This window comes from Rhinoraja longicauda, chromosome 6, assembly GCF_053455715.1.
Source record: "Rhinoraja longicauda isolate Sanriku21f chromosome 6, sRhiLon1.1, whole genome shotgun sequence".
In the NCBI taxonomy this organism is placed as follows: Eukaryota; Metazoa; Chordata; class Chondrichthyes; order Rajiformes; family Arhynchobatidae; genus Rhinoraja; species Rhinoraja longicauda.
The window spans coordinates 19978637-20005091 of record NC_135958.1 but is presented as its reverse complement, the minus strand read 5'-3'; the positions used below and the strand labels follow the sequence as shown (position 1 = coordinate 20005091).

Below are 26455 nucleotides of genomic sequence, written 5' to 3'. Positions count from 1 at the left end.
CCTCAATGTTAGGCCGCAGTGGGATGGAGATCCGATACGGAGAAAAATCGCATCTCCGTCGAGGTAAGAGATTGAAAAAAAGTGTCCCCCAATTCCCCACCCTCCCCACATAAAACAAACCAAGAAACACTAAAACATACTTTTATCACATACTTAAAATAACAAAAACAGAATAAAGGACAGATAGACTGTTGGTGAGGCAGCTAGTGCTGGTGACGCCACCCGGAGATGTCAGTGATGGAACATCCAGTTAGCCTCGGGTGCGCCTGCACTAACGGTTACTGTGGCAGACATAAATTCGGCCTTCCTAATTGTTTATCCAAGGAAAGAAACTGACCCGGATGGAGTCCCTGGCCGCATCCTCAGGACCGGTTTCTGTCTTTATGACTCGATGACTAACCATCTTGATTACTTCTTCAAAATCTTCATTCAAATTTGTGAAATACGATCATCCACGCACAAAACAATGCTGACTATCCTAATCTTCTTAAATGGATGCACAGCATTAGTCGCTCTCCAGTCTTCAGGCACCTCACCCCCATGTACAATGGTTCATATATCTCAGCCAGAACCCATACATTTTCTTCGCCAGCCTCCACAGTGTCTTTGCATATATCTGATTAGGCCTTGGAGGATTGATCTAGCTTCATAAATCTTAGGACGTCCAGCACCTCCTTGACTGTAATACAGCCTGTCCTCAAGACATCTCCATTAACTTTCTCAAGTTACCAATGTCTTTCTTCACAGTAAAAAAGAGGAGAAATATTCAGCGAAGACCTAATCCATCTTGGACAGCTCCACACATGGATGGCCACTTTGGTTTCTGAAGGGCCTCATTCTCTCTCCACTTTCTTTTTCCCCTAATATACATAAAATCTTTTTGAATTCCCCTTAGTCTTCTCGGCCAAAGCTATTTCATCACACCTTTTTCCTTTCAGATTTTCTTCGTAAGTATGTCTTGCTTAAGTATGTTCCTTGAGCTTGTCTAGTGGAACTGAAATTCTTGCTCCCTGTGCAGATGAGCGTGGCGGTTGTAGGAGGATTAGCAATCTAACCATGGCACCGTGGATCAGTGAGCCATTGAAGAGGGGAGAGAGAAGAGACATGTACACCATGTTATAGGAAAGATATTGTCAAGCTTGAAAGGGTTCAGAAAGGATTTACAAGGATGTTGCCAGGACTAGAAGGTGTGAGCTATAGGGAGAGGTTGAGTAGGCTGGGTCTCTATTCTATGGAGCGTAGGAGGATGAGGGGAGATCTTATAGAGGTATACAAGATCATGAGGAATAGATCGGGTAGATGCACAGTCTTTTGCCCAGAGTAGGGGAATCGAGGACCAGAGGACATAGGTTCAAGGTGAAGGGGAAAAGACTTACTAGGAATCCGAGGGGTAACTTTTTCACAGAGGGTGGTGGGTGTATGGAACAAGCTGCCAGAGGACGTAGTTGAGGCTGGGACTATCCCATCATTTAAGAAACAGTTGGACAGGTACATGAATTGGAATGGTTTGAGGGTTATGGACCAAGCGCAGGTAAGTGGAACTAGTGTAGCTGGGACATTGTTGGCCGGTGTGGGCAAGTTGGGCCGAAGGGCCTGTTTCCACACTGTATCACTCTACCACTCTATGACTCTATGTAGTTGTCATTGGGGATAGTATAGTAAGGGGAATAGACATGATTCTCTGGTGCAAGGATTGAGAGAACCAAAGGCTGTGTTGCCTGCCTTCTGCCCAGGTTCAGTACATCTCATCTGACCTGGAGTGGTAGGGAAAAGAACAAATCGTCATGGTCCATATTGGTACCAATGACATAGGTAGAGCAAGGAAGGAGGTTCTGCTGAGGGAATTTGAGCAGCTCGGGACTAAATTAGAAAGCTGAACCAAAAAGATAATAATCCCTGAATTCCTACATGACCCACGAGCAAAATGACATAGGGTCAAGAAGATTAAAGAGTTGAAAACATGGCTCAAAGATTGGTGCGGTAGAAGTGGGTATGGATTTGTGGGGCATTGGCATCAGAATTGTGGAAGGAGGGAGCTGTTCCGATGGGACAGCTGCCACTGGGACAACCCTACTGGGTCCAGGGTCTTGGTGAACTGCATAACTAGGGTTGCAATAGGGCTTTAAACTAAATAGTGGGAGAGGGTGGATTCAACAAATTAGAAATGTATGCATGGTTAAAGTGCAGGAGAATGCCAGAGGTAACTGAAGTCTCTAGAAGTAGTAATAAGACAGAAAATTTAAAAAGGGGTAAGAGCCTAAGTTCAGCCTCAATACCTCTTGTCATCCAAGCTTCCCTAATCCTATCAGCCTTGTCCTTCACTCTAACAGGAACATGCTGCCCCTGAAGGCTCACTATCATGTATTTGAATCCTTGGTTTCAGTATTAGAACAATTAACACCTCCAACATAATTTTGATTCAGAAATGCTGAATAAGTGGTCAAGTTTGTACATGACAATAAATTGCACTGAGCAGATCAAGATATACAAAATATGAAACATAATTTCCCTGACATTGTAGTGGCAAGCCATTGCAAAGCATCCACTATTGGATCAATTCATTCTTGCCTCTTTTAAGGTTGTCCACTGCAAACTGGTGCAAGTGTGAGTGGAAATACCACAGTGCCCTCTATAGATACTGGGTTCCAAGTGAACATAGCACAATAACTCGGCATCAATCAAATTGAAAAATTCTAAAACCAGCAAAGTGGAACCAAAAAGAAGTGTATATGGTAAATTTAATGTTAAATTTTGTAATGGAAGGTATAAACAAGAGAAAATGAAAAACTGGATTGAACAAATGTGGTTGTATTACTTAAACTCCAGAAGTGAACATTGCAATCAGGTAATAAAGAATATTTCAGAAGGTTAACTCTCTCTTTTACCAGTGTGTCTTTTTCATTTTCTGTTTTAATTATTAATAAAAAGACATTACTTTTGATTTGTCTAAGCAACACTATTACTTGACTTTCCTGTAATAACACAAACTCCCAGTAGGTTGGTTAGCTAGGAATGTTATGTGGGAAAATAAAAGCACTGTTGTTTTTGTCAAAAAATGCTGTAAAGATAATGTGCAGCCATTTTTTCATAATTCACCAGCACATCCATGAACCTAGCTAGAACCTAGATGAATGGGTCCTGGTGAGGATTCCAATAGGAATTTTGACATTACGAGGAGCAGGGTGGGTGGAGGATAAATATGCTCGAAAGATAGATTAATCAAGCCCTAAAAAAGAAAAATCAGCAAATGTGCATATCCCCAGCACTATGCAGTAATGTCTACCTTGGTACATATGAGACTAAAGATCTGAACCTGCAAAAATGAAAACCTGTACTTTAAAGTGGACTTGGAATGGAGATGGAAATATTGTAATTTCTCTCAGGGGTGAGAGAATTCACCTGAGTTTCTGCCTGCAGCTCCCTATACAGATGGGAAAAGCACAGAAAGAGATACTTGAAACATGTGGCAATTACAGAATCTTTCCAGAACTTGACAATTCCAATAGATCAGGACATTTCTAGATTTAGGGGTATGTAGATGTAAAATATGAAACAGTATGGAACAGAAATAGGTCCATTGATCAACATGCCCTTGCTGAACACAATGCCAAAATAAACTCATCTCATTTGCCTGCACATGATCCATAACTTTCCTTTCCCTGCATATCCATGCACCTATCTATAGGCCACTTAAATTCCACTCTCGCATCTGTCTCCACCACTACCCCTGGCAGCAGTTTCCAGGCACCCACCACCCTCTAAATAAAAGCTTGCCCCGCACATTTCCTTTAAACTTTGCCCCTCTCACCTTAAAACTATGCCCTCTAGTCTTTGACATTTCTGCCCTGAGTAAAAAGATTGTGATTGTCTACCCTCTCATAATTTTATGTACTTCTATCAGGTCTTCCCCTCAACCTCCCCAAGTTATAGCTTGTACACGGTCTTTTGTTTGGTGAATATTCTCTAAAAGCTAGATCTAATTCTGAAACATTGCAGAGTAAAAGACTATTATTCTTCAGCTTGTGACAACCTAAGCCTCACAATTAACATGGAGAGTGATGCACAAAGCTACATCTGGAAAAGCCTACCATTACATTCCATGGCAAACTCTTCTTTCAAGTGACTGAGCAGCACAATTTCAAGTGCAATACAGGTCAGTGATGAAATGAATTCTGACATTACTGAAGCAAGTCTCAAAAACGTGGACAGAGGCTTCAGCCAATAAGCATAACTGATGATCTATGAACCCAATGTCTTGTTTGCCTGTTATAAGCAAGCAGATCAATCCATAAAGCTGACCCACACTCATGTGAGACTTTTAGGGAAATTGAAACGGATAAGGTGATGGATTTGATCCAGACACTGTGCCCTTCACAAAGGCAAGCAGGGGAGACATACACATTCTTTTAATGCAATTAAATATAAGAAAATAAGGCCAGGTCAGCTTTGAAGTTTACTGCACAGAACAATTTGAGGAAAAGTACGGGAAGGAAGATCAGAATAAGTGCTTCAAGTGCTACAGCCCATTAATTGAGACACTTGGGAAAATCTAGATTAAAATGGTTCCATCTAGTAACACTTCATCCACAGTGAGGGCTCACAGACTTTGGGTCAAGGGGAACTGCTGTCGGATAAGCCAACCAGCTCAGATAAACATATTGGTCGGCATAGACAAGTTGGGCCAAAGAGCATACTTCCATGCTGTATGACTATTTCTCTATGATATTAATTTTCTAAAATAACAGCAGTGTGTTGGAAGAGGAGCACTTTCAAATGTTTTAGGAGTCATATCACAACATTCAAGCTATGTACACTGAATCTCCAGTAATTATTCTATTCTTTCTTTATACATCAAATATTCATAAAGGCAGGGCAACAGCTCTTACTTATTGGTCTGCAGGATGAACCTGGCTGCCCTGTTACCAATGTTCCGAACCAGAAGAGTTTTCTGAGAGTTGTATTTGACTGGACACACTGAAAAGTTGATTTGGTCAGGAAAATCCAAAATAGCACGTGCTCCAATAGCTTTTACAGGCACCAAAAACTTCTCTCTCTCGGTTACACACATCAATTCATGGAAATAGTCCTGAAATAAAAGATAGAATGAAACAGTAGTTGAGGAATTGATTATTTAATTCTTATCCACATGAGGCAGAGAATTCAGAAACTGAGTTTCTCTCAGAAAACAGGACCAATACAATTTTTCTCACTTATTCAAATGAATACTGTCAAATCATCCATATGGACAACAAAAAAAATCTTGGATCAATGAAAACTAGTCTTTAAGTAATGCTGGAATAAATTGGCAGCACTGCTCTTAGGCTTTATGGAATTTTTAAACAACGTCTTTATGTCGTTAATTTATTTGCCACTGTTACCAATGGGAAATATGGAAATTACAGCAATCAGCTTGATTTATGAGTGCATTTGGTTCTTAAGATTAAGCTAAGATGTTTAAGTAATGCCAGAAACATTCTTAGTCAATGTAGATTAAGACATAAACTTTAAATTTCAAATTAAATTTTAATGAGAGAAATATGTGCTCCAATTTGGATAAGTGGTTTAAAAAACAGCGAACACTAAAGCACTGGGCCCAGAACAATGTTTGCACCAGCATCTAAGCCTGTGAAGTCAGCAAGGAACCCATAGAGGATGCGAAGAAAATTATGGAAGAGGGGTCCTCATGAGCTATGAAGCACATCAGCCTCAGGAGCAGCCTCCAAGAATTATTCCTAGCATTTTGACCAATTATTCAGATAGCTCAACATTAGGCACCGAATAGAAGCAAGCCGAACTCCCAGATGTTAAACCGAAGCCTGTTGCCTAACATATTTAGCAGAACATCTCATTATGGACCAATATCCCACTCTATTAGAGAAGCCCAGCATCAGGTAATCCCAGTTTAGCTATTTTGGAGATTATGGGTCATTACTATTAAATTACTTTTGAGCAATGATCCATATTTCTAGATTAATGGTAGCTACTTTTAAAAACAGAAACAACTCCTGGCACTAGAGAATAAACTCCTTGGGATAACTCCAAGAAACTGGTGTTCTAATCTAGGCTAATTTCCACATAACCTTTGATACAACATTAATTAAGGTTTTCAATAATTTTACATTAACATTATTTTATCATTTCCAGCATTATTTTGTAATTCAAAAAACGTGATGTAAATAAATCATTGATCAATATAATTTACTCCTTTACTTCATGAGCAAGTAGCTGCATTCACAATAGGTTTCTGTGTTATAAACACCAAGCAGTCTTTTAACGGTGATTCAAAACAACTAAAAGTATCGTTTTAGTTTAAGTACAAAGGTCTTCTGCTATACCATATTTCATAAATCCCCATATACCAAAAAATGTTAAAGCAAATGGTAGCAGGTGGTGCACCTGGTAGAGCAGCTGCCTCATAGCGCCAGAGATCCAGATTGTACCCTGACCTCGGATGCTGTGTGTGTGGAGTTTGAACATTCTCCCATGGCTGTGTAGGTTTAATCTCATATCCATGGGTTTGTAAGCTAATTGGCCTCTGTAAATTTCCCCGAGTGTGTAGGAGGTGCAAGAGAATATGGGATAACATAGAACAAGTGTGAACTGGGTGATCGATGGTCAGAGTGGACTCCATGGGCCGAACGGCGTGTTTCCAGGCTGTATCTCCAAACTAAACTAAATCCCAATATCCCATGTCTTTTGCTTAGGTACAAGGTACAAAACCACATCTTGTTAATAAATATTTTTGTGCTTAACACACAATAATATTGCATAACACTGGTGTCCAAGAATATACCCCTTTAGTAATAAGAGGTTATTGCAAAAACTACTGCAGAACTACTGAAATAAGAACTTACTGCAGAAGTTTATTGTCTTTAGTATGGAAATCAGACCAAGGAATATGTTTCATCATCAAATGCAACACCTTTTATGAACCATGATGAAACGCGAGGTCCACTCTCAGGTGAAGTCCAAGTCTGTAGTATTCAAGTCAAACGATTCTGTCCAGAATAGGAAATCTATCTACGACCTTGGCACAGCCAATAAGGATGCCAAGAGGGAATTCCAGGCCAAATGGAGTCCTGAGACAATGACATGAATTCCTGTTGATCGCAGCAAGGCTTGCACGCTATGATGGGCTACAAAGCAACGGTTTCGCTGGCAACAAAGGGTCCCTCCCAAATGAGCTCATTGCATTCAACACCCACTTTGAACAGAAGGTTGGTGGAGGAGAATCACCCACCCCACCAGTCTCAGGTGCGTCTACACTGACCGTTCCTGTGACAGTTGTAACACTGGCCTTCCTGAGAGTGATTCTACAGAAAGCAACTGTCCCAGATAATGGAGTCCCTGATCATGTCATCAGGACTTGTTCAGATCAGTTGGAAGTGATATTCACAGACATCTTTAAACTCTCACTATTCCATTCTGAGCTCCCCACCTGCTTTAAGATCACAATCATCCAGATCCCAAAGAAGGGTAGCCTGCCTTAATGACTACCGTCAGTGGTTCTGACATCAACCATCATGAAGTGCTTCGAGAGACTGGTCACAGCACAAATTAACTCAACTTCCCAGCCAGCTTTGAACAACTGTAGTTTGCTTACCATCACAACAGGTCCACAACAGATCACAACTTCCTCACTCTAAACTTATCTATGGAACACCTAGACGATAAGGACTCCTATTTATCCATTATCTCTGCCTTCAAAACCATAATCCTATCCAAACTCATCTCCAAACTCCTGGACCCAGCAATCAGCTCACCCTCTTCTGTCACTGGATCCATAGCATAGCATTGGTGAACAAAACACAACAGCAATAGTTGGGTTGACTACCTACGCCCCCTGGCACTAGTAGTGCAGAAACATTGCAAACAAGGGGGCTTATGATTGGTTCGGGGAGGGGGCAGTGGCATGGTCTGCTCAGATAACAAATGCCATAAAGGATGGTGTCGGGCGCCCTTTTGAAGAGAGAGTCCCAGTCCTGGACCATGTCGCGAATGGGCCCATGGGATCAAGAATAGGAACATCCTGTGGCGTGCTCTGCTGTGTTCGCGAGTACGTACGGGGATACGCGAATGTATGTAGGAACATCCTGCAGCGTGCTCTGCTGTATACTCGGGGTATGCGAGTGTGTACGGGGATATACGGGGCATACAATTATTTAGCAGTGTAACAAAATACCTAGTGAAACAAACTCTGTTGTCTGAATCCAGTGAAATATCAAACACAACAACCAACCACATTAATGCAATAGACAAGAAGGCATGCCAACACCTCTACTAATATTCAGGCCTTGCCACAGTCTGCGGATGTCCGAATGATTATATCAGGACTCAGGTTTGTACTGGTATTGTCCCTTGGTATCCTTGATGGCCTTGTGAAGATCGTAGAAAAGCCATTTCAATAGGAGTAGTGATGTGATTGGGAAATTTCCGTCAATGGTGTAAGTTGATAGAAACAAGATTTTGGAGTCCTTCCTGCCTACCTTAAGGCTGCATAGTGTATTGGTATTGAGGTGAAAGTGAGGAGGGTTTCTGGTATATGGTGGAGGAAACCAGCATTATTTTCTGGTGGGATTGCCCCACATCTCGGAAAGATAAGAGTACCTGGCATGTTTTACAATTAGTTCATAATCTTAACAATGCCTCACTTTCACCCTCAGTTAGACTTTTGAGTTATGAGCTTGCTTGTCTTGACCATGATCACTTCTCATAGAAGGATGGCAAAATATTGCTTTTTCAATCTACTTCAGTTTTGTGTGATAGTGTGGGACAGGAGCACAGGAGATGAGATTAAACAGCTCATTTGACCCAATCAGATGCCTTTTATCCATGTCAGCAAAAAGGTTATTCAATATGCCATCCAAAGTCCTTTAAATGAGCTATGCAAAGTAATCTTGAACGTCAACTGAAAGGACATTTGCACACTCACTGCTCTCGTGCTATTTTGTAAACTGTAAGAGACCCACTTCTCAAACTTTATTTAAATTTATATTTTCTTATTCTAAAATTCTGATGATTTGCAGTAATTTATTCTTCTTTCAATTATTTAATTCTCTCTCAACCTTCAATATATTTAGTATCGAGTCTAATGTTCCATAAAACAGTTGTTGAAGGATTATCATGGAAATGCAAAGGCTCACTCTTTTCTTTTGGATTTTATTATCAATAGTTTTTGTATTATTATCTGGAATTTCATTCAGTATTTCTGTTTAAAAAAAATGAGAAGCTAATTTTAAAGCTCTGATGTTGCACCTTCTCTTATGGTCCTCGGATTACTTCCCTGCACTTCCACATTTTGAAGATTATTTTTAACAAAAAATGCTTCACATTGACGTTTTAAAACTATACCCCATTTCATTTATTTTGGTATCATCTGCAAATTTTAGCATCATTCTCCTAAAGTTGATATCCAAGTCTGATTATATACTTTAACTCTAACCTAATTCTGATTGTCCCACAATATCATATTCTTATCTGCTGATATTCTCCAGTGGTAGCTGTCAAAAGGCCTTCCTAAAGTCAATGCACACCAAATTCACAGTATTTCCCCGATTTACCATGTCTGTACCACTGGAAATACATTCTTTGGAGGCTTGTCAGGCAGGATTGCCCCTTTGTGCTGGCTGCTATTTTCTCTTTGTGAAAATATATGATTGTTTCAATCTGAGCTACCTTCAATATTTTTCCTACCAAGTATTTATCTGCCAACCTATAAATACTCAATCAACAAATTCAGATTAGTTTAATTTATTGTCAAGAGCACAATTTTCTTTTACAGCTGTTATTGAAATTTAGGATAGGGGTCAGATAGAATCATGTCAATATTTGCCAGGTGGGCACTCCACAGTATGTCAGTGCTTAAAGGATATTTCTCAATGTGTGAGCTAGCTGAGAACTTATCCAGTATAATGCATGTGCCAAGGCATTGCAGTTGCTCCATTATATCATTTCAATGGGCTGTAAATAGAGAGAGTACACAATGGGACTGTTGAGAAGGGCGATGAAGAAGAATACATTAATGGACATGCGCGAGCCCACGAAGAGATTTAAATACAACGGATTAGATATCCATTCTTGGTCGCATACACCAACGATACAGTGGCATTCAAGGGTTGTACTCTGGTACTGAAATTCAATTCCTTGGAGTCATGATTAAATTACTGAACATCAAATTAGATTACAGTGTGCACTTTACTCTTGTAAGTCAGTGGCTGATGAAAAATAAAAAGTGTGCCGTTAGTGAAAAGTGAATGCACAAGGTTTAAGTATATTTGATCACTTAGTGACAGGGTAGGAAGGGATATTTATGTTGTAGACTCTCTCCTCCTATTCCTTTACATCCTTCTCATTCCATTTTATCCTGTTCTTCACTTTCATTTCATCCGACCACAACCAGACCAGTGCTGAACTACTATTTACCTCATTGGTGACCCTCGGACTATCCTTGATCGGACTTTGCTGGCTTTATCTTGCACTAAACATTATTCCTTTATCATGTATCTATGTATTGTAAAGACTTGAATGTAATCATGTATTGTCTTTCTGCTGACTGGATGGCATGCAACAAAAGCTTTTCACTGTACCTCGGTACACAGGACAATAAACTAAACTAAACTGAATTTCAGCTTTTTCAAACAGTAGCAAGTGCTGTTTGAGACATAGAATTGGCTGGAGTGCGTACTGGAAAAAGGCAAACCCGATGACTAATCAGCATTTCACACTAACAGGCATCATGATCTGCATATACTTATTGCTGCCAATGCTTGTTAGGCAGAAATGTGAAAACAACTTGATGGCATCTTATACACTTTACCTCACAGCTGTTCATGTGCATCTCAGATCCAATTTTTATGCATTCCAAAGAAATTGAGTACAACACTATCCAATTTAACCCCTCGAGATTCTAATTCTTTGCAATAAATTAATGACATTTTCAGTACAACTCATTTGCAATCACACACCTTGTTTTCCTCTGGTGTGAAAACGAGCTTGAATGTGGTGACCATGCCAGGTGCTACTTTACGACCAACATCACTGGGACAGACAATTCTGAAATACGGAGAATCGTCCTGAATAACTTTAACCATTCGTGGAACCTAAAAATACATTTAATGAAATAAGATAAAATTACAAATGAAAACACTCATTTCACATAGTGGAAAGGGTATGTTATACAACAGTAAACACACTTATTCAAAATTCAGTATATAGTGGATATGGCAACATAATGTTATATCAATCAGTAATAAAAAGACCTTGATAAACAACAGAGACAAAATGTTCAAATAACTTGTTGGCAGCTTGAGAATTTTGAATGTACCTAATTACATTTTTTTTAAGAAACTGAAACATAAATAGGTGCAGGAGTATGCCATTTGGCCCTTCGAGCCAGCACCGCAATTCAACATGATTATGGCTGATCATCCAAAATCAGTACCCCGTTCCTGCTTTCTCCCCTTATCCCTTGAATCCAATAGCCCCAAGAGTTAAATCTAACTCTCTTGAAAACATCCAGTGAATTGGCCTCCACTGCCTTCTGTAGTGGAGAATTCCAGATTCACAACTCTCTGGGTGAAAAAGGTTTTCCTCATCTCAGTCCTAAATGGCCTACCCCTTATTCTTAAACTGTGACCCCTGGTTCTGGACTTCCCCAACATTGGGAACATTTTTCCTGCATCTAGCCTATCCAATCCCTCAAGAATTTTATATGTTTCCAAGAGATCTCCTCTCATCCTTCTAAATTCCAGTGAATACAAGCAACTGCAGTAAGACTTCCTTGCTCCTATACTCAAATCCTCACTATGAAGGCCAACATGCCATTTGTTTTCTTCACTGCCTGCTGTACCTGCATGCTTACTTTCAATGACTGATGTACAAGGACACCCATGTCTCGTTGTACCTCCCCTTTTCCTAATCTGATACCATTCAGATAATAATCTGCCTTCTTGTTCTTGCCATCAAAGTGGATAATCTCACATTTATCCACATTATACTGCATCTGCCATGCATCTGCCCACTCACCCAACCTATCCAAATTATCCTGCAGCCTCATAGCATCCTCCTCATAGCTCACACTGCCACCCAGCTTTGTGTCATCTGCAAACTTGGAGATGTTACATTTAATTCCCTCATCTAAATCGTTAATATATATCATAAATAACTGGAGTCCCAGCACTGAACCCTGCGGCATCCCACTAGTCACTGCCTGCCATTCTGAAAAACACCCATTAAATCCTACTCTTTGCTTCCTGTCTGCCAACCAGTTTTTTATTCATGTCAATACCCATACCCCCAATACCATGTGCTCTAATTTTGCACACTCATCTCTTGTGCGGGACCTTGTTAAAGGCTTTTTGAAAGTCCAGATATACCACATCCACTGGCTCTCCCTTATCCATTCTACTTGTTACATCCTCAAAAAATTCCATAAGATTAGTCAAGCACATTTTTCCCTTCATAAATCCATGCTGACTTTGACCAATCCCGTCACTGCTTTCCAAATGCACTGCTAGTACATCTTTAATAATCGACCCAAGCATCTTCCCCACTACCGATGTGCGGCTAACTGGTTTATAATTCCCCGTTTTCTCTCTCCCTCCTTTCTTAAAAATTGGGGTTATATTGGCTACCCTCCAGTCCACATGAACGGATCCAGAGTCTATAGAACATTGGAAAATGATCATCAATGCATCCACAATTTCTAGGGCCACCTCCTTGAGTACTCTGGAATGCAGACCATCAGGCCCTTGGGATTTATCTGCCTTCAGTCCCAGCAGTTTACCTAACACCATTTCCTGACTAATGTGGATTCACATCAGTTCCTCCCTCCCACAAGATCCTCGATCCCCTAGTATTTCTGGGAGATTGTTTGCATCTTCCTTAGAAAAGACAAAACCAAAATACTTGTTTAACTGGTCTGCCGTTTCATTCAAATCATATGCACCATTAACAGAAACTACTGAATGTTCTTAAGAAAACCTCAGCATTTCAATCTTGCTCTTATACACTCGTCCTCTCAAAATAAATGCATTTGCTTTTCTTACTGCCGACATCCTGCAAATTTACATAAAATAGACACAAAAAGCTGGAATAACTCAATTCTCGACGTCTCGACCCGAAACGTCACCCATTCTTTCTCTCCAGAGATGCTGCCTGTCCTGCCGAGTTACTCCAGCTTTTTGTGTCTATCTTTGGTTTAAACCAGCATCTGCAGTTCCTTCCTACACATTTCTTCTGCAAATTTACCTTTTGAGAATACTGCACTAAAACTCCCAAGTACCTTTCTTTGCACCTCCGATTTCTGAATCCTCTCCCCATTTAAAAAATAATCTATGCCATCATTCCTTGTGCCAAATTTCATTACCGTATCCTTTGCTACGTTGTATCCTATTTAATAATACATTCGGAACTAAAATTTAATTCTAAGAGCCTCTTCAATGCCTCATAAATCTCTACAAATTAGTGGAAAAATACAGTACGGATTTTTGAGGGTGGCCTTTTAATGTACACAAAAGATCACAAAAAATCAATGTGCTATAATTTGGGGTTTTTATATTCCGCAATCTGCGCACTATTTTTCATCACTTTGGATGAATTGCACTGTGAAAGTGGGTAGAACTTCCATTCCTCGATGTTTAGGAAAAATTATCACTGGGTTCAAAAGCAGTTTCAGGCCATCTGCACTTGTGTAATTCATCCAGTATAATTCTGGAATAGTTTAATTCACTCCAAATATCCAAAGCAGAATATCTTTGGAAAGTTTTCCAAGTTTTCCAACATCAGCAATAATCAGCAGTGGAAGAAGACACCAAACTACTGCTTTCATCTTATACACAACAAACATCTGTACTATAACTGCAAATGTTCTTTACTGCAAGACTATCAGCAGCCTTAGCAAAACTTCCCTATTTAAAATGCAATATTTAGCCAATACAGTAGCTGCCATTAGGCTTAGTGTTACCAGAGATTTTGTTGAAGGTTTCTATTTACCTGAAATAATCCACAGCTAACCACATGATGGCTACGATTTTCAAGTAAAGCTGACCTGGAATTACTTTTAACAGAATGCAACTGATACAACAGAGAATGTGATTGCTCACTAGTCCCAAGAGACTAGATATAACTTATCAATTTTTTTAAACCTTTGATTCTTCATAAATCCACTCTTATGTTGTCAAAAGTTGCCATGGAGTTTTGAAGGGGAAAAAAATCATAATAGCAATTATCCCTTTAAGATATGGTAGATAGCAACACCTTTGTACCATCAAAATTCCTTCAGCACATATTTCTGCAGAATAATGATCCCTTCTACCTCTCTCCGATCAATTGGTTTTAACTCAAGTCAATTCTGAGTCACATCATCAAGGATTTAAACCATATCCAAAAAGGCCACAAATTGTTGGAGTAACTCAGCAGGTCAGGCAGCATCTCTGGAGAATGTGGATAGGTGAAGTTTGGTGTTGCGACCCTCCTTTCAGACTCAACATCCAAGCTTCTGAAGCACAATATTAAGGTTGATCATTCAGTATTGTTCAACCAATGTAAAAGCACCTTTAAGGAAAGGTCAGAGAGGTCTCACAATTTCCTGAAGTTATTGCACTTTAAAAAATACTTAACTCACAAAGAAGTGCATTGGGACACCCAGAAGTCAGGAAAAGAACTGCATCCATATAAAATCTTTCTTTCTTTATCTTGCAATTCCAAATTTTCCTTAATAGGCCCCCAACAAAGTGAGAAAGTCAATCGTACAAACATCAGGCTAAGTAAAAATATTTCTTAAAAATTGTTCAGTATATAACCACATTGCGAAATACAGTATATTATTAAATGTCAAATAAATAGAAGACAAAAAATATTAAAGGAATCAATCTGGAATTGCTCTAATTACAATTGATCTCAACATTGATCAAATTTCATAATTCAATACATCCTACAAATACCAGCGTCAATTTCTGACACCTGTCCCAAGCATCACTCTTTGCATTTCCTTATGTCAAACACATTTCCTTATGTCAAACACATTTGTGTCTTGGCAATGGATTGGATTAGATGTAAAAGATGAAGACTGAGATGCTAGGCTTGTATACACTGGAATTTAGAAAGATGAGAGGGGATCTTATCGAAACGTATAAGATTATTAAGGGGTTGGACACGTTAGAGGCAGGAAACGTGTTCCCAATGTTGGGGGAGTCCAGAACAAGGGGCCACAGTTTAAGAATATGGGGTAGACCATTTAGAACTGAAATGAGGAAAAACTTTTTCAGTCAGAGAGTTGTGAATCTGTGGAATTCTCTGCCTCAGAAGGCAGTGGAGGCCAATTCTCTGAATGCATTCAAGAGAGAGCTAGATAGAGTTCTTAAGGCTAGCGGAGTCAGGGGGTATGGGGAGAAGGCAAGAACGGGGTACTGATTGAGAATGATCAGCCATGATCACATTGATTGGCGGTGCTGGCTCGATGGGCCGAATGACCTCCTCCTGCATCGATTGTCTATTGTCTATAATCTCTTACCAATTTGGCAATACTAATCAAAGGAAAACCTCAACACCAAAACAGTTAAATTAATCATCAAACAGATAGATAGAACTTTCCATGCAACTTCTTTGATTTGCCCAACGTTTCCTTACCTGGTCATGGTTTCGGAGATTCAGTGGAACCTCATAAATTTCACAGGGTTTATAGTTCTGAAAGAAAATTTCTGAAGGGAATGGCTGAAACAATGGCTGGTCAGCATCAATGGAGGAATACTATAAAAAAAAATGAAAGGAATAAGCCATACTTTCTAAACTACTTAAACTCAAATTTAGGATTACTGAGGTTTTCCATTCAGTTTTCAATTCAAAAGGATTAACAGAATGAGACAAGCCCACTCCTAAATATTGTAAATCCCACTTATGATGCTGGATTTTAGTAAAAGGATTATGAGTAAAATATAAAGAACTTAAAAAAAGATAATGAAATAAACTTTATTTTCCCAGAGGTAGGACCTGAGCAGTACAGGCCAGGTTGGTCACATTTTCTCACAGCTTTTTTGTTGTTGCAAAATAACATACTGTACATTAAGATCAAAAGAAGATAATTTTATCTTAAGCATAAAATGACTTAATCGTAGAAAGAATTTGCTTAGAATTTCACATGCAATGCTTTTTCTGTGTTAAAATATCATAGAAATCATAAAGCGATACACCAGTGTTCCAGGCCCTTCAGCCCAACAAGGGCTTGCTGACTACCCACCACCCATTTCAAGTCATGTCAAGTTTATTGCCATATATGTAAGCACAGTGAGGTGCAGATACAATAAAGAAATTTCTTACAGGAGCATCACAATCATGTAGGCACAGACAATATACAAAAATATAAATTATACGTAAATCACACTACAAAATAAATAGAGTCATAGAGTCATACAGTGTGGAAGCAGGCCCCTCACACCAACTTGTTGACCAACTACATTAGAACTATCGGCCTGCATCTAGCCCATATCTCTCTAAACCAACTGTATGAATCTGTCTAAATGCTTCTTAAATATTGTGATAGTACCCGCCTCACTTCCTCCTCAGGCAGCTCATTCCATATAGCTACCACACAAGCTATGTGCCCCTTCTTTACTCTTTGTACACCCACGACTATGCAGCCATGTACAATACTAATTCAATTTACAAATTCGCGACGACACCATTATGGGACATATTTCCCAATTTTTTTTTTTAATTGTGGGACAGATATCAAATAATGATGAAACACAGTACACAAAGGAGATCACGAACCTCGTGACCTGGTGTTGAGATAACAATCTTTCTCTCAATGTCAGCAAGACAAAGGAAATAGTATTTGACTTCAAGAAGCCAAGTGGTACGTATATCTCGGAATGCATTGAAGGTGCCAAAGTAGAGATGGTTGAAATCTTCAAATTCCTAGGAGTAAATAACATCAACAACTTCTCCTGGACCACCCATACTCAAGCAATGACCAAGAAAGCACACCAACACCTTTAGAAGGCTTAGGAAGTTCAGCATGACCCAACAATTCTCACCAACTTTTACAGATATCCCGTAGAAAGCATTTTATCAGGATGCATCACAGCATGGTTTGGGAACAGCTCCATCCAAGACCGAGAGAAATAGCAGAGAACCGTGTACACAGTCCAGAGCATCACACAAACCAACCTCCCTTCCATTGACTCTGTCTACACTTCATAATACCTCGGCAAGGCCACGAGCATAATCAAGGACCAGTCTCACCCCGGTCACTTCTCCCCTCTCCAATCAGGCAAGGGGTACAGAAGTGTGAAAACACACACCTCCATATTCAGGAACAGTTTCTTCCCAGCTGTTATCAGGGAACTGAACCATCCTAAAGAATAGTCCTAAACTACTATCTATCTCATTGAATTCCCTCAGACTATCTTTGATCGGACTTTACTGCCTTTATCTTGCAGTAAACAGTATTCACATTATTCCCTTTATCATGTATCTATACACTGTGAATGGCTTGATTGTAATCATGTATTGTAATTCTGCTGACTGGGTTAGCACGCAACAAAAGCTTTTTACTGTGACAATGAACTAAACCCAAATTCAAAACCAAACTCAAACTCATGTTTTATTTGTAAGGAATAATTACAAATTGCAGGATGGTAAAGATGAAATGAATTCACCTTTCCGTTCTATTTTTAAAAGGTGCATAGTTACTTGAAAATGGTTTTACAGGTGGATAGGGTGGTTAAGAAGCCTGACGGCACCATGACTTTCATCAGTCAGAGTATTGAGCATAGAAGTTGGGAGGTCATGTTACAATTATATAACTCATTGGTGAGGCCACATTTGGAGGATTGTGTTAGTTTTGGTCATGTTATAGGAACGATGTTGTCAAGCTTGAAAGGGTTCACAGAAGATTTATCAGGAAGTTGCCAGGATTCGAGGGACTGAGCTACAATCAGTCACTGTAACCCATTTGCTACCTCGATGCAGTGATCAAGAAACAATGGTGAAAGAAAAGCAAAAGGTTAATGATTAAGATTTCAATTCAGCAACATATGGAACAAGCCACATAAAATTGACTGATGCCATGAGAAGTCCTGCTATCAGTCAACTGGAAATTAGTTAAAAAAAAGAATGAGAGAGACAAATATTTTGTATGCTTTATGGAAAATCAGGATCGTTGGTGGCCACTTAGTCCATGCTGCCAAAAATGGACTTTGCACTGACCTCATTTATTGGCTCCTGGTCCACAGCCTTGAAGGATACAGTTTATCAAGTGTCCATTCTTGCACTTCTATTAGCCATTCTCTGCATACAATCAGAATTCTACACCCCTCTCAGATCTCCTCTACACTCCCAAGTGCTATTTGAGGTGGTGTTGTGACCAGATTGAGCAGCGTATTCTGTGTCCGAACAAGTACTTGATGCAGTTCTACCAAGACCTCCCTTTTCATATACTTAGCTGATCAGGAAACATTGATGAAGTGAAAAACAGAATTCACATTCCTGGTATTTTATGCTTGGGAAAAAAAGGCAAGTATCCTGAATATCTTCTTGACCTTTTTTTACCTAATCCAGTCACCTTCAGATATATGTGGGGACATACATTCCAAGAATTACTCTACACCTCTTGGTATAACTCCATTTATCATTTTTCTTGCTTGATTTCCCTAAATTATCCTACCACTTCCCAGATCAAAATCCATTTGTCAATTTTATGTACTCCGAACCTACCTCATGTTTCATCACTGTAGCTCAGAACTTCCTTCCACACTATCAAACACACCACCAGTGTGTTACTCTTTGCTCTTTTCCACAGCGTGAATTTTTATTCTAACTTTCTACATTTCCTTATATCCCAAGGACATTTACATCAATCTGGTCGGTAAAACCTTGTCAAACACCTTGCTAAAATCAATGTGTATCACATTAAATGCACAACCTGTGTTGGCACTCCGTTTCCTCCTCAAATAATTCAATCGAGTTAGTCAGACGTGACCTTCTCTTATCAAAATCAATGCTGAAGGTTCCTGATTAATATATATTCTCTAAATGCTGACTCTGCCGTCGCTCAGTATTCTTCCAACATTTTCCTCAGCAAGAACATGCAGTCGACTGGATTGAAATTAGTCTGTCCCCCTCACCTTTTTTAAACCCAAGTTCCACATCAGCAGCCTTTTAATCTCTGACATCACCTTGTTCTTGAATGGTCTAGATCTACTTTTAATATATTCGCCTTTCCCTTGAAGTTTCCCACTGGAAATATGGTAGGCTAAAAATTCTAACATTTAGTGCATTGCAGAAGACACTAAAAGCATACCAAAAAATAGGAAACAGGATAGCAAATGGAGGATGAGATGAATTTAAAATCAAAGCATCAATCCCCACTAGCTCACCGCTAATTCACAGTATTATTTGACTACTTTTGAAAAAACAATATAACAACAGACTGCAACTTTTCCCCTATTTATTATTTTTGCAGCATATGTTTAATCAATTCTGGATTTACTTCCTCATCATTATGTTCAAGATTAACCAGTGTTGCCTAATTTGGTCATTATTAATTGCATATTTGTGTGGCTGAGGAACAGACGTTTCTTCTATATTTCATTAACATAAATAATCGCTGGACTTTATTAAGTAATTACATCATAATCCCAAGAAAAAAAAATCAAATAATCCACAGGACCATTAGTACTGTTTCTACTCAGGGAGACAGTAACTTTTCAACAAGTTACGGTCTGATATTATTTTTTTACTTTATTCCTTCAGTCACTGATCCTCTCTTCCTAAAATTAAAGCCATCATGTCAGCTAAACAAGAATAATAAACTTCAGTTGAATATTTCTAAAAGACAAAAATCTGGCCATACAACAAATACATGGCTGCACGAGGTATGTTTACCTTGACTTGTTGGGAAAAGCACTGCCGACAGAGCCAACCAAGCAGGCTCAGTTCTGAAGCCGCAAGAATGCTAGTAAATTAACTGTTCTTAATAACTCAATTATGCATGTCATTATTCGTTAAATTGAGCCAAGTCTAGAAAAATGGCATGATCAAACAAAAAATCACATCAGTGAGCACCCATTGGCAGCAGACATACACCAAGATCAAAAATGACATTTCAACTTATGAGAATTTATTTTGCAGCCAAACTGCAACAGCTGTCTAGGGTCAAAGCAATCAGCTCAGTCCTATTTCCAGAGCACCAGGTTTCTTGCTGTAACATAAGAATACTGGACATTTGGACCAGTTTCTAACTTCAGTGTTGAGCCATTCCATTTTAAACATGGATAGGTATTGCCCTTTTCATCTTTTTTTAAGTTATTTGATTTTGTATTTAGTTTTCTGAGAGTCAGTGTGTCATTTTTCATCTTCAATTAGAGTCATAGAGCACAGAAACAAGTCCTTCATCCCATATTGCCCATGGTGAACAAGATGCACCATCTATGCTCGTCCCTCCTGTCCGCATTTAGTCAATATCCCTTTAAACTAAATCTTGTCATTCTCACCTTAAACCCATGTCCTCTGGTTTTTGATTCCCCTAGTCTAGGTAAAAGACTCTTAGCACTCACCCCGTCTATTCCCCTCATGATTTTATACCCCATCTTCAAGATCACCTATCAGCCTCCTATGCTCCAAGGAATTAAGTCCTAGCCTGCCCAAACTCTCCCTACCCAACCTCTCCCTACAGCCCAGGCCCTCAAGTCCTGACAACCTCCTCATAAATCTCTGCACTCTTTCTTATAGCAGAATGACCAAAACTGAACACAATATTCCAAATACAGCCTCAACAACATCTTGTACAATTGTAACATAACAACTCATGTTCTATACTCAACGCCCTTGCTTTCCTGCTCCCTCATGTTCTAATCATGGCTTACTGACGATGCCTTGAACATCAAAATCAAATTTCTTACAATCTCTAGACTTTTTTAGATTCATCTCATTGTTGTGACTTGGTGATTCCCTGTCTTTAACATGAGCCTTGAAGAATGTTAAAAAAAATGTCCTAGAGCTGAAAAACTAAACTGTACAATTTTCAAATGGTGAGCTTTGTAATGTATTGAATAATGCAGAGTACCATGGAACTACATAGAATATTCAATGCAAAAAGCAAGTTAATGACTGCATCAATCACAGCAGTGAAATGCAGAGGAGATTCACCATGACATTGCCTGGATTGGAGGACTTGAGTTTCGGGGAGAGGTTGAACAGGCTGGGCGAGTTTTCCCTGAGGCACGGGAGGGAATTGGAGAAGCTGAAAGCAGTTAACATTCCAGGGTGACTACTCTTATTGCTCACATAAAAGCATGATAGGTACAAGTCGAGCAGCTGTGGAGGATAACGGAAATGTGGAGGGTGAGTGTGAGGCCTTGGCTCAAGAGGTTTTGGCATAGAGGGTGACAGTAGGATAAGATACGGACTATGTATTTTTTTTCTTTCTTTCAGAAATCTTCCTTGGTCTAGTGCAGTAAATATGGCAGTTGTGATAGTAGTGCGCTCCTCCTCCAGGATGTGGGAAGTCAGGGAGACTTCCAGTGTCCCTGAGGACTACATCTGTGGGAGGTGCATCCAGCTGCAGCTCCCTACAAAGTGTACTATGGAACTGGAGGAGCAGCTGGACTTCTGCAGGATCATCCGAGAAACTGAAGTAGTCATAGAGTGGAATTGAGTGAGGTGGTTACATCTAGGGTACAGGCCGCAAGTAGTGGGTGACCACCAGGAAAGGGACTATGCAGAGAGTGATGGGGTTCTCTGTGGCCATTCCTCTCAAAAACAGGTGTACCCCTTTGGTGTGTTGCCTCCCTGGTGCCAAGCAGAAGACTCCCAAGGAGGAGTGTGAGCAGCTAGAAGACATTAGCACAAATGACATAGTGTCAAATGAAAAGGGATGAAGCTTTGCTGAGTGAATACATGGAGCTGGGCATAAGGTTAAAATACAGGACCTCAAGATTAGTAATTTCTGGATTGCTCCCGGTTCCATGTGCTCGTGAGGGTAAAACAGTAAGATAGGACTGCTGAATGTGTAACTAAGGAGTTGGTGCAGGGGGGCAAGGATTCTGAATTTTGTACCATTGGGAATCCTTTTGGAACAGAGGTGTTGTTTGCCAGAGGGACGGTTTGCAACTGAGCTGGAGGGGAATCCAATATACAGGCAGACAGATTTGCTCGTGCCACTGTACTTGGGATACGTTTAAACTAGATTTTCACAGAGACCTGATTCAAAGGAATGCGGCAGGTGAGAGGCTGGAAGTCTGTGAAAGCAAGGTCCATAGACAGGCGATGCAGGACCACGGGAAGAGTACGGAGGGACTTGTATTAACTGGCATCTATTGCCATGAGACATGATCAGTAATGTGGATAAACACAGGGTGCAGATAGGTACATGCGACTGGAACGTTTTCGCTGTTACAGAAACCTAGCTGGAGGAGGGACAGGACTAGCATCTTAACAATCCAGGGTACGGATACTGCAGGCAAGATAGCGGTGGGGTTAAAAGAGGAGGGGGAATTGCTTAAAGAGATGGCAACAGCAGTAAAGATGGCAGCGGCTGACGCAGGAAATGAACGGTGCCAGTATGTGGGCTGGGGTCGTACCTCCTGCCCTCAGAGGCGCTATGGGTGTTCTAAGATCAGCTGCGGGAGGAGCCACAGAGGCAGAACGGTGGCTGTGTGAGGCAAAGGACGGCTGATGCGTCTGGAGTAAAGTGGCGATGGAGTGGGCTGCTGGAGGCCCTGCAGCAGCCCAGGGCTCAAATGGATCAGATACCGCCCCGAGGCTGAGCACATGAATCAGACGCAGCCTGCAGTGGCACAGATCAGCAGAGCAGTGGTGGAGGACATCCACACCATCGCCTGGCCATTTTAACTCCCCCTTCCATTCCCATACTGACATGGACAACACACATTGCCGTACTGGTGAGTAAGGCAAGGCAGTGCCTTTACCACCTCAGACAGTTGAGGAAATTTAGAGTCTCTCTGAGGATCCTTCAGTGCTTCTATTCTGGGGCTGTAGAAAGCATCTTGTCCGGGAACATCACAATCTGGTTTGGAAACAGCTCTGCCCAGGACAGGAAGGCTCTGCGGAGAGTAGTGCGTTCGGCTGAACGCACTATGGGAACTACACTCGCCCCCCCTGCAGGACCTATTTATCAGGAGGTGCAGATCCAGAGCCAGCAACATTATGGGGGACCCCTACCACCCCAGCAACGGACTGTTCCAGCTGCTACGGTCAGGCAAACGCCTCCGCTGTCACGCTGTGAAAACAGAGGACGAGCGGAGTTTCTTCCCACAGGCCATCAGGACTGTTAACTCTCATATCACCAGGGACTAATTTAATCTACTGTATTAATTTATTTTTTGTGTTAAAAAATTTTTTTTCTATTCTGTTTTGTAGTTTAGCACAATCCGCAGGCGTTGCCACTACACATCTTGTATATGTATGTGACAAATAAACTTGACTCGACTGTCTTGGCCTCCTCCATCCCCTGAGCAAGGTTACACATAAATTGGGGGACAGCATCTCACCCTGAGGGCAGCTTACAATCTAACAGTATGAACATTGAACTTTCCAAGTTTAGGTAAGTAATGTACAAACAACCTTTTCCTTTATTTTTTCCCTTCCTACCTTCTTCCTGGCTTACCCCTCCCATCTGTATTCCTTCCGCTGGCTTCACAATTCACCCCTCCACAATGCTTATCTCTCACCTTTTGACTTTTCATCATTGTCCTTTCTCCATCCATCAGCCTATCAAAAGTCCCCCTCATCTGTGTCTACCGATCACTTGCCAGGCTTTGTCAGGCAGACAAGTGTGAGGTGTTGTACTTTGGAAAGTCAAACCAAACCAGGACCCTCACAGTGAATGGTTGGGCCCTGGGGAGTGTTGCAGAGGGTTCCTGGAGTGCAGTTGTACGGTTCCCTGTAAGTGGCATTACTGGTAGATAGCGTGGTTAAAAAAAAGGCTTTTGGTACATTGACCTTTATCAGTCAGGGCATTGAGTTTCAAAAATGGGTTGTTATGTTACAGTTGTACGAGATGCTGGTGAGACCGCATTTGGAGTATTGTATTTGGAGGATTTTACTTCAGGTAGATTGGATAGGTTAGGTATGTTTACCCATGAGCAAAAAAGGTCTTCTGAGTTGTACAACTCTGACTGTAAATGGGGCATTCTCGAGATTACCAAAATGATCTATTTTGGGCAAGTTAATATGTGAACTGAAACAGAAAATACAAACTATGTAACAAATAATTCCATGTGATCACTCTTCTAGTCATTTTGGTGTAGTCTGGGGCTGTTCAAGACACTAAAGAACAGGCAGAAGACTTTACTTTGATGTAATTGAAAAGAAATGAAGTAGGCTGCCAATCCCATATCTATATACTCTCAAGATCATACTCAATTTCCAGTGATTTATGTAATTCTCTAGGAATAAAAGCAATTTCCATGTCACTGCAGACTTAAAGACTAGCCCTCTAAAGCTTTATGGACACCCAAAAAGAGGCTTTTCCAGCTCCAATGTGGCCCATGCATGCCCAATTGTGGCTGCACATGCAACAACTAGAATTTCCAGCTTGCTACCCCAAAGATCTCAAGGTTACTTACTTGATTCTTAACTTTGGGCCACCATCAAGATAAATTTAGGTACTTTGTGCAAATGAACTGCTATAATATTCGTTGTAAACCATGAATAAAATAGTGAAACCAGATATTAAGATCTAAAATGGATCAATTTCATTATATAATCTTATGATTCAGGACTAAGATCCATGTTTATTCTAACATGTACAGTACATAAGAAATGTTAAGATTCTCATACTACATTTCCATTAAACCATGTTTGTTTCAGTCAAGACGCAAAATGTCCACATTGTGAAAGATAGATACACCTCCTACTTTATGCATCCATTGCTCTCCTCTCGGAAGGGCTGACGGGCCATGCGGCCAGAAGGAAGGGCTCGCTGGCTGCGTGACCAGAAGGAAGTGCCATGGATTGTAGAGAAAACCCGCCTGGCCCAGCCCTGCTTGTCCCCCGAGTACTGGAGAACCGGAAATGAGGATGGAGGGAGCCGGCAACGGCAAACGCAAGAGCAAGACCCAGTAAGAGAGAAAACTGAGGTCTTGCCTTGCACGCCCTCAAGGTAGGACACAAAGGCTGAAGGTGACCGGGTGAGGACAGGGACAATGGTTCACTGGACAATCCAGATGGAGGCGACGGCTGGAGGCCCTGCAGCAACCTGGGGCTCGCCTGGATTGGGCACCACTCCAGAAGATCGAGTACCGGGCTGGGCCTTGAAAACCTGTACTAATTGGAGATTGTCCTTGGGTAAAGTGATATTTTATTGAGTGGTATGCAAAAAAAAGAATTTCACTGCACGTGTATGTGTGATGATAATGAACCATTCAAAAGCACTGCAACTAATTTGGATAATTGAACTCTTTCCTTTCTGGCTCTCTTGGAAGTCCTCTTATATTTGAGTTATGAGGTTTTGGCGTCATGTCCCACTATCACAAGTTGAGCACAAAATTCTAGGCTGACATTCCAGTTTCAAAGAAGTACTGTACTCTCCAAGCTGTCACCTTTCAGATAAAATGTAAAACGAGGCCCTTTCAATGTTCTCAGCTCAGTTTAAAATATCCCACAGCAACATTTCAGAGGAGGCGTGTTATCTACTATATTATTGCCAATATTGTTCCATAAATGAATATCACATAATCAGATAATATAGTCAGCAAAATGCTATTTGTGATTTCAACATTATTTATATTACAAATGCTCTTAGATTTCCCAAGTATTTCACTGGCTGCGGAAAACACTGTGACCTTCCAAATGGAATATAAAAAGTACAAGCCTTTATTTCTTTGGCATCTGTTTCAAGGCACCACTACTTAGTACAGAAGGTGCACTGTATGAATAAATCCAAGATAACCAGGCTTACCACAGGTGAGGGCAAAATATGATTTTATAATAAAATTAGCTATGTCATAGTACAAGGCTTTCACAATGAAAAACTGCAAAGATAACATTATAAAGAAGATTCTGTAAAATCCCATCTAATTTAGTTTATTTGCACCTACAAAAATGTGCTGAGAATAATGAACTGTACCTTCTGCAGTGTGGTATCAGTCATATCGAGAAGTTCAACAATTCGAGGAAGATACATCTCACGAGTATCTGCTAACTTCTGTTTTGTGTCAAGGGACATCTCTCTCATGAATGCTGATGGAGTTAGCTGAAAGATAAAAATCAAAAAAAGTGTTCAGAAAGATAAGCTATTGGCAATATTACAGCTGTTACCCTGAGAATTCATCTTGCTTGTGACAAGTGAAGATCGATTGATGCTTAAAATTTGCCATGTTCAAGAAATCAATTTTAGACCCAAGCCAGAAAATAGACAACAGCTGGTTCTTCAAGAGCATCCCTACAGCTAAAAGAAAACATGGTATCGTGATCTTGTGAAAACAAAATACTA

At 40.4% G+C, this 26455-nt stretch overlaps 1 protein-coding gene across 1 annotated transcript in view; it reads right to left on the bottom strand.

Annotated features, from left to right (window-relative positions):
- Positions 1–26455, bottom strand: part of hydin (HYDIN axonemal central pair apparatus protein) — a 382743-nt gene that overhangs the window by 337269 nt on the left and 19019 nt on the right. Inside the window, exons 3-6 of the mRNA XM_078401540.1 lie at positions 26090–26215; positions 15628–15747; positions 10965–11099; positions 4887–5086 (exon numbers count right to left, since the gene is read on the bottom strand). Of these exons, the coding sequence (XP_078257666.1) occupies positions 4887–5086; positions 10965–11099; positions 15628–15747; positions 26090–26215 (581 nt within the window). The remainder of the gene's footprint in view (positions 1–4886; positions 5087–10964; positions 11100–15627; positions 15748–26089; positions 26216–26455) is intronic.